Genomic DNA, 15848 nt, shown 5'->3' on the forward strand with positions numbered 1-15848 from the left:
AGGAATGCCTATTGTCTGCAAAACGGACAAGAATAGGACATGCTATATTTTTTTTTTTTTTTTTTTTTTTTTTTTGCGGGGCCACGGAACGGAGCAACGGATGTGGACAGCACACTGAGTGCTGTCCGCATCTTTTGCAGCCCCATTGAAGTGAATGGGTCCGCATCCGAGCCGGTTGTGTGCATGAGGCCTTATACAGGTAAAACATCTGACAAAGAGCTCTGTAAAGCATTGAAGCGTGTTCATATTATAAACTAGATATATCATTAAAGAGAATCCTGCCCATGTGAGCCTACAATCTGTAGGATACAGGGGTAGATAAAAGGTGGGAAAATAATGAAACTGCAGCCACCAGTGGGAACCATATAAAAACAGGAATTGAGGATGATCACTAGCCCAAAAAGAGATTTGACAGGAGTCCCAGAGTGGTACATGGTATAAATTGAAGAGCTGGAGATAAACCCTGGACATGAGCATGTAAGAGTTACTTATGGAGTTCCCCTTTAAGAGTGATCACAGAATGTAGGGGTTCATTTACGAATAGATATACACCACTTTTTGGCATCTGTCGCAGATTGAAGCACAAATGACCTCTGTACCGCAAACTGACTTTTTCCCCTTTTCTGCCACTCACGCCAGGTCTAAAAAAAAAGTGGGCCGGGAGGCCCGTCTCATTTATCACTTTCTGTGCCTGTTTTAGGAATAGAAAATGATCTAAATCTGCACCAGCAAGGGAGCTTGAGTAGATTTAGACAAGCGTAAAGTCCGCCTAGGTTATGTAGATGGCGTCTAAATCACCTGTGTTCATGAATTTCCCCCATAGTCTTTAGGGATCATTTATTATCCAGAAATACGCCTGGATTAGGCGCATTTCTGGCGCAGATTGCGGCGCAACAGTTAGCTGCACCGCAATCTGACTTTCCCTGCTCATGCCAGGTCTCAAACAGTGAGCATGGTGTGGAAGGGGATGAGCAGGCAGGCCCATCTCATTCAGCCTTTTCTACGCCTGTTTTATGGCTTAGCAAATGGTCTAAATGTAAGTCTAAGGGGGTCATTTATTCTGAAATGCCTATATTAAGTGTTTCAGGCACCGATTAACCGTTGTGCAGCAGTCTGCGACTTCTTCCCTGGTCTAAATAAGCAGGCATGGTGTGGGCAGAGAAGGCGACGGGCCAGCAGTTTTCGGCCAGCTACTCCTTTTTCGTTGTCAGATAACTTCCTACTACTCCTTTTTTCTTTTTCTCTAGTGTATCTTTATGCAGAGGCTGCACACACTGAAAGTCGAAGGGCTCTGCCCTCTGTGCGAGCTGGAGAATATGAAGCTCTTCCCACTAAGGTAGAACTAGACTCTGTAGTTACACCTAATAAATTTTGCACATGCATGCTGCCAGTCACTCCCATAGTTTGAATGGGCAGCAGCACATAGGCTTGACTTCTGTTCCAGTCAAACTCCTTCTTGCCTCAGTCGTGCAGCCATGGTGGGATATACCGGTAGATTGATCTGTTTCCACCAATCTGGTGATCCCTGGGGGACCCAGCTGACTGCATGCCATTAATACGTTAAAGGGGTATTCTGGTTTCGGCACTGAAATGTAATGCTATAACGGACAGGAACGTGTTTAGAACTCTATTACCCAGCAGTATAATTTTGAGCTCTATTTTCAGTTGTTCAATTTTATACCTTTTTTTTTTAAAAGGGGTATTACAGGAGCTTTTACTTTTGATGGTCTGCTACTTTCACACTTGCGTTGTTCTTTTCCGGCATAGAGTTCCGTCACAGGGGCTCTATACCGGAAAAGAACTGATCAGGTATGTCCCCATGCATTCTGAATGGAGAGTAATCCGTTCAGTTTGCATCAGGATGTCTTCAGTTCAGTCGTTTTGACTGATCAGGCAAAAGAGAAAACCGTAGCATGCTACGGTTTTATCTCCGGCTAAAAAAACTGAAGACTTGCCTGAATGCCGGATCAGGCATTTTTTCCCATAGGAATGTATTAGTGCCGGATCCGGCATTCAGAATACCGGAATGCCGGATCCGTCCTTCCGGTATGCGCATGCGCAGACTGAAAAAAAGGTGAAAAAATAAATGCCGGATCCGTTTTTGCCGGATGACACCGGAAAGACGGATCCGGCATTTCAATGCATTTTTTCGACTGATCAGGCATTTTTAAGACTGATCAGGATCCTGATCAGTCTTACTAATGCCATCAGTTAGCATACATTTTGCCTGATCCGGCAGGCAGTTCCGGCGACGGAACTGCTTGCCGGATCTCTCTGCCGCAAGTGTGAAAGTAGCCTAACCTCCAGCACTCCAGCTGTGGTGACACTACGACTCCCAGCATGCTCCTTTCATTTCTGTGGAGTTCTGAGAACAGCCAAACATATGTACATCTTGGGAGTTGTAGTTTTACCACAGCTGGAGTGGCGGAGGTTAGCCATCACAGGGATAGGCTATTTAATGTGTGATCAGCTGGGGTTCAACAGTCTGCACCCCCATGACCAGCTGTTCTGCAGTAGCTCCGGTGCTGGAACTACACAGATCTGAACTACTCTGCAGTGGATGTAGCTGGTTACCACAGCGCTGCTGCAGAGGACCCCCCCCCCTGCCTCAGGGCCCTTTAAGAGATCAGTACTTGTTTCAGGACGCCAGTTGCAATGAAGCAACAAGGGCTTAGGGCCCTTTTTAGTGATACTGTGGATGGTACCCAGATGTAGGAATGCCAGAGTGGTGTAGGGTGGCTTAAATGTCCCTTATGGTTGGTGCACGTGTCACGGTGCTCCTACATGTATACGCTGGACCCCAGGCTTTGGCCTATGAAGGAATAAAAAGGGGGGGGTAGTTGAATTACGGGGTGAATAATAAATTCCAGACCTTGTGATGAAGTTCAATAACAGCATTACTTGAATAAACATTTCTCCAACAGTTTCAGCCTTTGTCTTGGTTCCCAGCAGGCTTTAGCATTAACTATGGCAGGCAAATAAACTCAACTCTGCCACATATGGTGCTCTCCGGCTCTGCTGTGTTGACAGGCTGTAGTCTGACTCTAGATTTGTCCTGGGAAAACTCCTCCTGGCTTCAGAGGCTCCAAGCTGTGGCTTCCACACCTAGCAGAGCTTAGGGTGCTCTAGCTGGCTTGGGCAGCACCTGCTGCACACCTAACCCCTAGTAGGGGGGGTAAGCTAGACTGACCTCTAACGAAGACCCCCCCCCCCCCCCCTTAGAGGGAGAGTTGGAATGGAAAGAAGGGTTCCATTCTCTGTAGCTCTGCCATGCTTGCTGCCACCTTCTGGTGAACCAGGTAAATAGCATGAACAATAACCGTTACAAGAAATAGGCATGCACATTGTGATGGACTTGGAATAAATACACAGATGACATGATATTAGATTAGATAGTAGCGGGGTGCAGAAGTGGTAATGCCACTCTGGGGCATTACACTGCTCCCATTCACGCTCCATCCACTTTAATTATTTGCACGCACAGGTGCATGGCTAATTTTTACGAGACACCCTGTTACATACTGTACCTGTGATCAGTTCCACACCGGAGATTTCGCTACATGAGCAGGACTTTTATCCATGAAGAATGAAACTTGCCACTGAATGTCTGAAAGCGGAGAAAGTGAGAATCATGTGGAATCGATGTAGAAAGTGTACTGGAAAACTGTATTCTTTATACATAGATTAAATGGTTTGTCCGCAAAAAATATTCTGTCTTCAAACCAGCACCTGGATCTAAATACTTCTGTAATTGGATGTAATTAAAAAATGATTGACTCCACAGAGTTAGGCCCCTTTCACATGGGCGAGTTTTCCGCATTGCACCCGCACTGAATCAGGACCAATTCATTTCTATGGGGCTGTTCACATGAGCGGTGATTTTCATGCACCCCTTGTGTGTTGCGTGAAAATCACAGCAAGATCTATTTTGTGCATTTTTCACGCAATGCAGGCCCCATAGAAGTGAATGGGGCTGCGTGGAAATCGCAAGTGCGGATGCGGTGCGATTTTCACGCACGGTTGCTAGGTGACTATCGGGATGGAGACCCGATCATGATTTATTTTCCCTTATAACATGTTTATAAGGGAAAATAATAGCATTCTGAATACAGAATGCATAGTAAACTAGCGCTGGAGGGGTTAAAAAATTAACTCCCCTTAATCCACTTGCTCACGCAGCCCGGCATCTCCTTCTGTCTTCATCTTAGCTGTGTGCAGGAAAAGGACCTTTGATGATGTCACTCCGGTCATCACATGATCCATCACATGATCTTTTACCATGGTGATGATCATGTGATGGACCATGTGATGACTGGAGTGACGTCGCCACAGGTCCTTTTCCTGCAATCAGCAAAGGAGACAGAAGAGAAGCCAGGCTGCGCGATCAAGTGGATTAAGGTGAGTTTAATTATTTTTTTAACCCCTCCAGCCCTATTTTACTATGCATTCTGTATTCAGAATGTATTATTTTCCCTTATAACATGGTTATAAGGGAAAATAATGGCAATCTACAGAACACCGATCCCAAGCCCGAACTTCTGTGAAGAAGTTCGGGTTTGGGTACGATTCTCACGCGAGTGCAAAACGCATTACAATGTTTTGCACTCGCGCGGAAAAATCGTGCATGTTCCTGCAACGCACCTGGACCTTTTCCCGCAACGCCCATGTGAAAAAGGCCTTATTCAATGAAATATATCTGTATAGCACCACCTGCTGTTTTCTTTTCTTTGTCCGGCTTACTGAGATGGCCGCACAGGAGGCAGTTTTAGGATGAAACGGAGCACGAGTTGTGATGGGGAGAGATCTGCAGCAGAATGGACACTCCTGAGCTGCAGCAAAAAGAACATGCACCCTGAGCTGTCAGCTTGATATAAATCCAGCAGAGCAATGAATGGGGAGAGCTCCCCTTCACGCATAAAGTTGATGACAGGTTCCCTTAAATGTATAACACTGAACTATATACTCCACCTTTACTGACTATTTTATTTTTTTATTCTTTTAGTTGCAAAATCCAGACTGGAAACCAGAGTTTGGGGAGGCAGTCTTCGTTCCCAGCTGGGGGGCAACTGTGACAGGAGCCCGGAAATTTCTCGTAGCATACAATATAAATCTGCTGACTACTAAAGAGCTAGCTCATCGTATAGCGCTTAATATTCGAGAAGGTGGTCGTGGGAAAGACCAGGTTAGTAGTGCAGTGTCCTGAAATACACTGCAAAGCATTGAAAGTGTTAATATCACTGTATTTCATGTACTATAAATCCTATAAGGATGTATAGGGAGGTCCCATGAGGCTAGTCGGGGCTGGCTCCACTCTTCCTCTCTAGGAGGAAGATTCTGGAGTTTATGGCTGCCTTCTGAGGAGAGAACACCTCAGGGGAGCAGCTTCTGTAGGGAGATTCCATTCCCCTACAGCCCACAGGCAACTTGTGTGCCAGCCTTCAGAACGGAAAAGCTCCTATAGAAGGCTTAGCCGACAGAGCGATTGTGGCAAAGAAGGTAATTGCCGCTAATCTGGCTACAGCATCCTCTGCATGTGGTGGAAATGCTGTAAGCTACAAGTTGCCCACCATAACCAAAGGATAGAATAGCTCCCTGTTCAGTGACTGTAATCCCCTGAGGATACTGTGGGTATCATATACTTGTGTATATATCTGATAAAGTGCATCCCTTTTAGGCTGGGAAAAGGAGAGATTGACCAGTCAGAGAGAAGCTAGCCTCCATATACAATCTTTACAGTCGATTCAAGTAGTTCGCAAAGACTGCATTTTATGTGGATGCTGCTTGTGTGGATCAACTGCTGACCGACTTTATAAAAGTACAGTAAATTTGTTATACGAGCACCGGTCTCATTATACCACACTACATTTGCACCACAAGCTGCTGGCAACATCAAGGGCACCTCAACCTTCATCACGCAGAATCAGGGCTCCCTTCAGGTCACTGCACTCTGACCCAGGAAGCTTCAGGAAACCTTGAGTAGGACTACTGCACCAATCCGGCCACCCACACTTGCGTGCGCCCATGTGGCCCGTTCACTGCAGTAGGAAACCTCTGAAGCATAAAGAATAAATGTGCATGCTGTACTATGACTTCATGCAACCTGGATGAAATTGACAGCTCCCAGGATGCTACTGCTTTCACTTTGCCAATATGTTGCTGAGATTAGAAAATTATTATTTAAATGGATTCTGTCACCAGACAATTTACTCATAACCAAGCACAATGCATTGAAGGGCTAGCTCAACTGAATGTAACGATACCTTTCACTTAGTGATCCTTTGCTTTATTCTGGAGAAAAAGCACTTTTTTAATCCATGTGTAACTACACAGTTAAGTGCACTGAGGACGGACCCAATCCACTCTGTGCACTCTTTTTCTTCTGGCTTACTCCACCAACGCCTCCTTCTTGGATTGCCAAGGCCATAATTTTGCATAGTCCTCCCACCCTGCCAATTAAGGAGGGAGGGGCTGGCAGAGGGAGTAAGGGTGCACAAAGTGACTTGGGCCCTCCCCCATTGCACTTAACTGCTCATTTGCATAAGGATTAAAGTACCTATTCTCCAGCATGTAACAGATCACGAAGTGAAAGGTTTCATTACTCTCTCCTGGGCTAGCCCTATAAGGCATTGTGCCTGGTGTAAGTGAATTTTCTGGTGACTGACTCATTAAAGGAGTTTCCAGGATTAGGAAAACATGGCCGCTTTTTTTCAGAAATGGCACCACCTCTTTCACAAGTTGTGTGTAGTATTGCAAGCACTACCACATTGACTCCAGTGGAGATGAGCTTCAATACCAGACACAACCCATGGACAGAGGTGGTGCTGTTTTTGGAAGAAAGCAGCCATGTTTTTCTTATCCTGGACAGCTCCTTTTAAGCCATTAAGGGGTTATGGTATATTGACATTTGGAGTAAAGATTGTAAATTTAAAGAAGGTTGGATAAAATTGCTTCCTGTGTAATAAATAGTCACTTTTTATGTAATTTTTAAGAAATTATATCTTGTGAATTAAAGAAACAAAAAATCTTTTTTTTTTTTTTTTATGACTTCAGCCTGGACGACTTAAGAAAGTGCAGGCAATTGGCTGGTATCTGCAAGAAGAGAATCTGGCACAAGTGTCAGCAAACCTATTGGATTATGAGATTACTCCTCTTCACATGGTGTATGAAGAAACGCAAAAAGATGCCAAGGTGCTTTGGTCTTAATTTTCTGCCCAAAGCCACAGAGTTTAATAGGTTTAGCTAAACTGCTTTGTCTTGTTTCAGGAGTTAAACCTTCCCATTCTTGGCTCACAGCTGGTGGGTTTAGTGCCCCTTCAAGCATTGCTGGCTTCTGCAGAATATTATATTAAAGAAGAAAACCTTTTCATATTGGAAGAAGAACACAAAATTAGACTGGTAAGGTTTGCCCTGACTTTCTTTGTAGCAGGGCAGCATTTCTAGGGCAAATGATAGCTGAGCATGCATGTGGTGGTGTGGTCATCTGTATGCTTAAAATGTCTTGAAGGTTATTAACAGACTTGGATTGGACTCTCTGGCCCCTTTTGAACCTCAGAAAAGAATTATTGAGTGAGTGAACTTTAACTTTTATTTGTTACTTTTCTGTATTCCACCTACCATACATTAAATGGGTTGTCTCACCTGAGACATTGGGGGCATATCACTAGGATAAGCCCCCATTGTCTGATAAGCTGGGACCCACACCTATATCAAGAACTGAGCGGGCCAAAGAGGTTGTTGGAGGACTCCTTTTTTTTTTTTTTTTTCGGGAGGGGAGATAGGTGACCGTCAATAGGGGCATATCCTAGTGCTATGCCCCCATTGTCTCCCATCCCCTTTAAGCTTCTTACATGGCAGAGAGCTGTAGTTTATAGTGTTTATACTGTGTCTATTACAGGTATCTCGTCCAAGATGACTTCTCTGGGGCACTTATCACAAAGACTTTGAAAGGGTTTGTGCACAGTGTGGGTGCACGGACCCCGACCCCTGGTGGAGGCTCTGTATCTGCTGCCATCTCAGCTATGGTAAGTACAATGGATGGGAGCAATTGAGATGATGGTGATTTACAAAGTTAAAAAATTCATCTAATTTAACATTAGTATAATTGTACTGAAAAAAATCCTTTTTGCATTTTCAAGATCTGTTTTCTTTCAATGAATTGGAATAGTCATGTTGACTTCCTGATGCTGAAATGAATTACATACATTTAGAAATTTCATTGAGAATTTTCAACCGTTGTATCCAGCCTACCCAAATCTCTGAGCTAAGTGTTGTACATTGGCAGCACACATTTCCCTTGCTGATTTATCTAGATCAGGGATCAGCAACCTTAGGCACTCCAGCTGCTGTGAAATTACAACTCCCAGCATGCAAACCTGGCCGGCTGTTCTGACAACTCCCATAGACGTTAATAGAGCATTCTGGGAGTTGCAGTTTCAGAACATCTGGAGTGCAAGAGGTTGCTGATCCTTGATCTAGATCATGGGTCTCAAACTTAGACGGGTATATGGGCTCCACATAGAATTTTTTTTTTTTTACAGTTAACAGGCTGTTCCTCCCTGCAGCTCCCCTGTAGTTCTAATGCACCCCTGAAGTTAAATCCTCCTGTAGTGATATGTATGATGCCCCCTGTAGTGCATTGGCCTGTATTCATGCCCCCTGTGTAGTTTCCCCAGTAGTGCTGAAATATAATACTTGAATCCCATTCCCTGCCTGCTGCTGTTTGATGCAGGTCACATCCCGTCACAAGGACCTCACCTCAACTTCCTGCACCAGGTCATAGGCAGCACAATGACATGATCATGAATGCCTGTGTCGGGATGTTGGCATTCGTAACTAAATCATTCTGCCACCATGAGCCTTGCACAGGAGGTTGCAATAATATAATGACAATCTCCTCCGCCATTCTATTGCCTCATTGGTTTCAGGCCTAGTGGCTGGTCGGGCACCACCTGAGAAGACATGTGACCCCCCTGGTCTCAGATAACTGCCTCAGTGGCCAAACGCTGTTCTAGACCCAGTACCACGGTTATATGGTCCAGATATTAACTGCAATATCTGGACCCCATAGTCAAAAGGGTAAAAAGGGTAAGGCTCCTTGAGCTCTTTCACATGTATACTGTCGGCCTACGGAGTTCTTGTGATCTGTGGTGGTCCCAGTGGTAGGACCCCCACTGTTCTAATAGTTATCCCCTATCCTGTGGATAGAGGAAAACTTGTAAGTATTGGAAAATCCCTTTTTAATTTAAGATCCTATGTTGGCTGCTGTAGGTTTGGAGGAACTCCTGACTTGTATACCACCGATAGAAGGCTGTGATGTATTCCTTTGTGTGCTAAAAGCTACAGGTATACTAAAAATAAACAAGCATACTTTTATATGAAATGGTGTCAACTATTGTACTAATCAACCCAAAGAAAAGGTTTGCAGGTGGATATAGCTCCCTGGAGGCCAAAAGGACAATCTTTTCACCTGTCTTGGGTGAATGGAGCGTTTGGATAAGTCTGGTGTATGCCCCAGGATCTTTTCATTGTGTAAATGCCAAACATGGCCTTGTAACGTGAACAGAACCATGGGTTTAGCTACCATGGAAGTAGGGGAAGCCGCTTTTCTTGTGTAATTTGAGCACAATCACAGGTATGACCAGGGGTTTACGCTACCATAGAAGCAGGGAAAGCGGCTGCTACGGGGCCCGAACTCTGGAAGGGCCCCAGGAGGAAGACAAATGGATTTATTTTTCAGGGCCCAGGGAGTGGCGAGTATGGTGCTCCTAGTCCTAGCATTATTTTGTTTTGATCCGGTCTGAGGTCTGCATTAAGGGGACTGAAGGGGGGGGCCCCATTCAAAAATTTGCTGTGGGGCCCAGTCAGAGATATAGATTATATAATATATTACTGAACTCAAAGATCTGAAACATTTTCTACATACACAAAAGACCCATTACTCTCAAATATTAACAAATCTGTCTAAATCTGTTAGTGAGCACTTCTACTTTGCTGAGATAATCCATCCCACCTCACAGGTGTCATATCAAGGTGCTGATTAGACAGCATGAATATTGCACAGGTGTGCCTTAGACTGCCCACAAAAAAAGGCCACTCTGAAATGTGCAGTTTGATCACACAGCACAATACCACAGATGTTGCAACGTTTGAGGGAGCGTGCAATTGGCATGCTGACTGCAGGAATGTCTACCAAAGCTGTTGCCCGTGCAATGAATGTTCATTTCCCTACCATAAGCCGTCTCCAAAGGCGTTTCAGAGAATTTGGCAGTACATCCAACCAGCCTCACAACCGCAGACCATGTGTAACCACACCAGCCCAGGACCTCCACATCCAGCATGTTCAACTCCATGATCGTCTGAGACCAGCCACCTGGACAGCTGCAGCAACAATTGGTTTACATAACTAAAGAATTTCTGCACAAACTGTCAAACTGTCTTGGGGAAGCTCATCTGCATGCTCGTCGTCCTCATCGGGGTCTGGACCTGACTGCAGTTAGTCGTCGTAACTGACTTGAGTGGGCAAATGCTCACATTCGATTGCGTCTGGCACGTTGGAGAGGCGTTCTGTTCACGTATGAGTACCGGTTTTCACTGTTCAGGGCAGATGGCAGACAGTGTGTGTGTGTGTGTGTGTGTGTGTGTGTGGTGTTGTGTGGGTGAGCGGTTTGCTGACGTCAACGTTGTGGATCGAGTGGCCCATGATGGCGGTGGGGTTATGGTATGGGCAGGCGTATGTTATGGACAACAAACACGTGAATTTTATTGATGGCATTTTGAATGCACAGATACCGTGATGAGATCCTGAGGCCCATTGTTGTGCCATTCATCCACGACCATCGCCTCATGTTGCAGCATGATAATGCACGGCCCCATATTGCAAGGATCTGTACACAATTTCTGGAAGCTGAAAACATCCCAGTTCTTGCATGGCCAGCATAATCACCAGACATGTCACCCATTGAGCATGTTTGGGATGCTCTGGATCGGCACATACAACAGCGTGTTCCAGTTTCTGCCAATGTTATGCAACTTGGCACAGCTCATTGAAGAGGAGTGGACCAACATTCCACAGGCCGCAATCAACAACCTGATCAACTCTATGCAACGGAGATGTGTTGCACTGCGTGAGGCAAATGGTGGTGTAATGACCGACGTCACGCACAGGGAGGAAAACAGGGAAAGCCCTGCCCAAGGGAGAGGGAAAGGTGGTGACCCCTAGCTCACCTTGCGGCTGGCACCTGACTGCCCTGACGTCCCTAGACTGGTTCCTCACCCGTGCGGCGATCACGTGCCTAAACCCTGGCTTTCCCTAATATGAGCCCTGGATAGTGAACAGGCCGGTGGGATCGCTAGTCCACACCACTATCACTAAGAGGGAAACACCAGGGAGAGGAAAGACAAAACATACAAACACATACACCCAGGTGGGCGAGCACAATAAACCAAAAAGGTCCAACAGGGATCCGGAGGGTAGCGTTCTGGACCAACTACCAGCGAACGCAGCAACACAGCTCCAGAAGGTCAGAATAGATGTCCAGGTAGGAAGCTCTATCTCTGGCAACCAGAGAAGTGTGAGAGAGGAATATAAGGAGGTCTGGGAGTGCTGGACAAGGAACAGCTGAGGAGAAGGAGCTACGGATCCCTGAGTGAGCCAAAAGGGTTTGCTAAGCAAACCCAGAAAGCTACCATAAGGAAAACAGCCCTATCTTAAATAGAGTGTGCAGCCAACCGCTGCGACTTCCTGACCCCGGGTATAACTGAGTCAAGCGTGGTCCTCGACACCCTCGTGACAGTACCCCCCTCTCTACGAGGGGCCTCCGGACACTCAGGACCAGGTCTCTCAGGATGAGAGGCATGAAAAACCCGAACTAACCTGTCGGCGTTTACCTCAGACGCAGGAACCCACATTCTTTCCTCGGGACCGTAACCTCTCCAATGCACCAGATATTGAAGAGAGCGGCGGACCCGACGAGAATTAACAATTTTGGATATCTGAAATTCTAGGTTACCATCCACGACAACAGGAGGGGGTGGCAGCGGTGATGGTTCTAGAGGTGGAACATATTTTTTGAGTAACGACTTATGAAAAACATTATGAATTTTAAAAGTCTGAGGTAACTCCAGGCGAAAAGCCACGGGGTTGATGATGGCTACAATTTTGTAAGGGCCAATAAACCTAGGACCCAGTTTCCAAGAGGGAACCTTCAATTTAATATTCCTAGTAGACAACCACACATAGTCATTCACTCCTAGGTCCGGACCTGGCGACCGTCTCTTATCAGCCATGCATTTGTATTTACCTCCCATATTTTTCAAGTTAGCTTGCACCTTCTGCCATACCGATGAAAGATGACGAAAACCGTTCCTCTTCGGGAACCCCAGAAGACCCCCCCTCTTTGAAAGTACAGAATTGGGGATGAAAACCATATGCACCAAGAAATGGTGACTTGCCAGTGGATTCCTGACGACGATTATTTATGGCAAACTCAGCTAACGGTAAATATGATGACCACCTCTTGGTTTTCAGACACAACATCTTAGATATGTCTCAAGGTTTTGGTTGGTACGCTCAGTCTGTCCATTCGACTTAGGATGGAAAGCTGAGGAAAAGGACAAGTGTACCCCCAAACGGGAACAAAAAGCTTTCCAAAATTTAGAAATAAACTGGGTACCCCGATCCGAAACAACATCAGAGGGGACCCCGTGAAGCTTCACGATTTCACTGACTAATACCTGAGCAAGAGTCTTAGCATTAGGTAGTGCGGGTAACGCAATGAAGTGTACCATTTTGCTAAACCTGTCCACTACTACCAAAATAACTGTTTTACCCGCAGACAAAGGTAAGTCAGTGATAAAATCCATTGACAGATGTGTCCACGGTCTATTGGGAATGACGAGTGGTAATAGAGACCCTGCAGGACGTGTATGTGAAACTTTTGCGCGCGCACAGGTAGAACAAGAAGACACAAAATCCAATACATCCTGACGCAACCTTGGCCACCAAAAACGACGAGACAATAGTTCCAAGGTTGCTTTACTACCCGGGTGCCCAGCAAGTGCCGAATTATGATGTTCCTTTAATAATTCGAAACGTAAGTTCAACGGTACAAACAATTTCTCTGAGGGGCAAGAGACCGGGGCGTCCCCCTGGGCCTCTAACACCTTCCCCTCCAAAACAGAGTGTACCGCAGAAACAACCACTCCTCTTTTGAAGAATGGGTACCGGATCACTCACATTACCCCCTCCAGGGAAACAACGAGATAGTGCATCAGCCTTGGTGTTCTTTGCCCCAGGACAATAGGTAATCACAAAGTTAAACCTGGTAAAAAATAGCGACCACCTAGCCTGTCTAGGGGTGAGACGCTTAGCTGACTCGAGGTACAGAAGATTTTTGTGGTCCGTAATCACAGTGACGGGGTGGACTGCCCCCTCTAAGAAATGACGCCACTCCTCAAACGCAAGTTTAATAGCTAATAGTTCCCTATTGCCAATATCTTAGTTCTTTTCTGCTGCAGATAGTTTTTTAGAAAAGAAAGCACAAGGACGCCATTTGCCAGGAGACGGACCCTGAGACAGCACCGCCCCCACTCCCACCTCTGACACATCGACTTCAACAATAAAAGGCTGAGAGACATCAGGTTGGACCAGTACAGGTGCTGAGGTAAACCTCTTTTAGAGAGGAAAAAGCAACTTTAGCGGCGTCAGACCATTTAGAAAAATCAGTCCCCTTCCTAGTCATGTCAGTAAGCGGTTTTACAATAAGTGAATAATTTTTAATGAATTTCCTATAGAAATTTGCGAAGCCCAAGAACCGTTGTAGTGCTTTGAGGTTCTCAGGAAGATCCCAATCTAAAATTGCCTGGACCTTCCTAGGATCCATACGGAAACCTGACGCAGATAAAAAATAACCCAGGAATTGTATCTCCTGAACGGCGAAGACACATTTTTCAATTTTAGCATATAATTCATTCGTCCGTAGGACCTGCAGTACTTGTCTGACATGCACCTCATGTGTTTTCAGATCAGACGAATAAATTAAAATATCATCTAGGTATATTACCACAAACCTGCCGATTAGATGACTAAAAATGTCATTAACGAAATGTTGAAAGACGGCAGGAGCATTGGTCAGACTGAAAGGCATAACTAGATTTTCATAATGCCCCTCAGGGGTGTTAAACGCTGTCTTCCACTCATCCCCCTCCTTAATACGAATCAGATTGTAGGCACCCCTAAGTTCAAGTTTGGAGAACCACCTAGCACCCGCAATCTGATTAAACAGGTCAGGAATGAGAGGAAGAGGGTATGGGTCTCGGATGGTTATCTGATTTAATTCGAAAATCTAAGCAAGGACGCAGGCCCCCATCTTTCTTTTTAACGAAGAAAAACCCTGCAGCCACGGGTGAAGAAGAGGGTCTGATGTGTCCCTTAGCCAAGCTCTCGGAGATATAATCTTTCATGGCTTGTCTCTCTGGACCCGAAAGATTATATAACCTGGTCTTGGGTAATTTTGCGCCGGGAATAAGGTTAACCGGGCAATCATAAGGACGATGAGGTGGTAACTTCTGACAACCCTTTTCAGAAAAAACATCCTCAAAGTCCGAAATAAATGTAGGTAGGGTAGTTATGGAGGCGACTAAGCAATTGCTATTTAAGCAATTTTCTCTGCACTGCTCACTCCACTCCAATATCTCCCTGGCCTGCCAATCCACCACTGGATTGTGCGCTACCAACCAGGGAAGACCCAGCACTACCGGAGTGGGAAGCCCCTCCAGAACATAACCTGAAAGCATCTCGTTATGGTGGTCCCCTACCCGAAGGTGTAAATTATGAACAATGTGCGTGAGGTTTCTCTGAGACAGGGGAGCAGAATCAATAGCGAATATGGGAATGGGTCTCTGTAAAGTACAGAGACAAACCCAAAGTGCGGGCAAAATGGGCATCTATCAAATTTACCCCTGCTCCACTGTCTAGAAAGAAAGAAATAGTCTCCGTCTTATCACCAAAAATAACCGCTGGCAACACAAATTGCGATGTACGTATGGAGGAAACGTATACCCCCCGGCTGACATCCTCCACACAGCCTGGGGTTAGTAGTTTTTCCGACGGTCTTTTGTTTCTGAGGAAAGAAGGACAGACATTAATGAAATGACCCCTCTCCCCACAAAAAAAACAAACCCCACGCCTACGGCGAGCCTCAGGAGGACGGACCTGACTAGTAGTTCCTCCTAGCTGCATAGGCTCGTCTAAGTCCGTACAGACTAACTGCTGCCTGGGAGGGGTTACCAATTGCTCCGGTTTTTTCAACCTGTCCCTAAGGCGTCTATCTATTCGGATAGAAAGGGACATAACCGCATCAAGGGAAAAGGGGGTCTCATATAATGCAAGCGCATCCTTAACCCTTTTGGATAACCCAGAGCAGAACTGACTCCTGAGAGCCGGGTCGTTCCATTGGGTATCCGTAGCCCACCTACGGAATTCAGAGCAATACTCCTCTACCGGCCGCTCTCCTTGTAAGAGTCTCCGTAATCTTGATTCAGCCAGGGCGACTCGGTCAGGGTCATCATATGAGACCCAAGGCCCCGAAAAACTCATCCACTGACCGAAGAGCCTGGGAATCAGTAGGTAAAGAACGCCCAGGACTGCGGATCCCCCTGCAGCAGGGAAATAACAACCCCCACCCACTGATCTTCATTACCAGAGGAGTAAGGGCGCAGTTTAAAATATAACTTACAGGCCTCACGGAATGTCAAAAACTTGTCCCTTCCCCCAGAAAATCTGTCAGGGAGAGGGACCTTGGGTTCCGCAACAACCTGGTTACCAGTAGCAACCGCTGGGCTTGGAGTCA

The 15848-nt window shown here is 45.9% G+C and overlaps 1 protein-coding gene across 1 annotated transcript in view; it reads left to right on the forward strand.

Annotated features, from left to right (window-relative positions):
- Window positions 1-15848, forward strand: part of FTCD (formimidoyltransferase cyclodeaminase) — a 71826-nt gene that overhangs the window by 42039 nt on the left and 13939 nt on the right. Inside the window, exons 4-9 of the mRNA XM_040441877.1 lie at window positions 1248-1336; window positions 5003-5182; window positions 7051-7188; window positions 7264-7395; window positions 7505-7566; window positions 7895-8021. Of these exons, the coding sequence (XP_040297811.1) occupies window positions 1248-1336; window positions 5003-5182; window positions 7051-7188; window positions 7264-7395; window positions 7505-7566; window positions 7895-8021 (728 nt within the window). The remainder of the gene's footprint in view (window positions 1-1247; window positions 1337-5002; window positions 5183-7050; window positions 7189-7263; window positions 7396-7504; window positions 7567-7894; window positions 8022-15848) is intronic.

This window comes from Bufo bufo, chromosome 7 (genome assembly GCF_905171765.1).
Source record: "Bufo bufo chromosome 7, aBufBuf1.1, whole genome shotgun sequence".
NCBI classification, from domain to species: domain Eukaryota; kingdom Metazoa; phylum Chordata; class Amphibia; order Anura; family Bufonidae; genus Bufo; species Bufo bufo.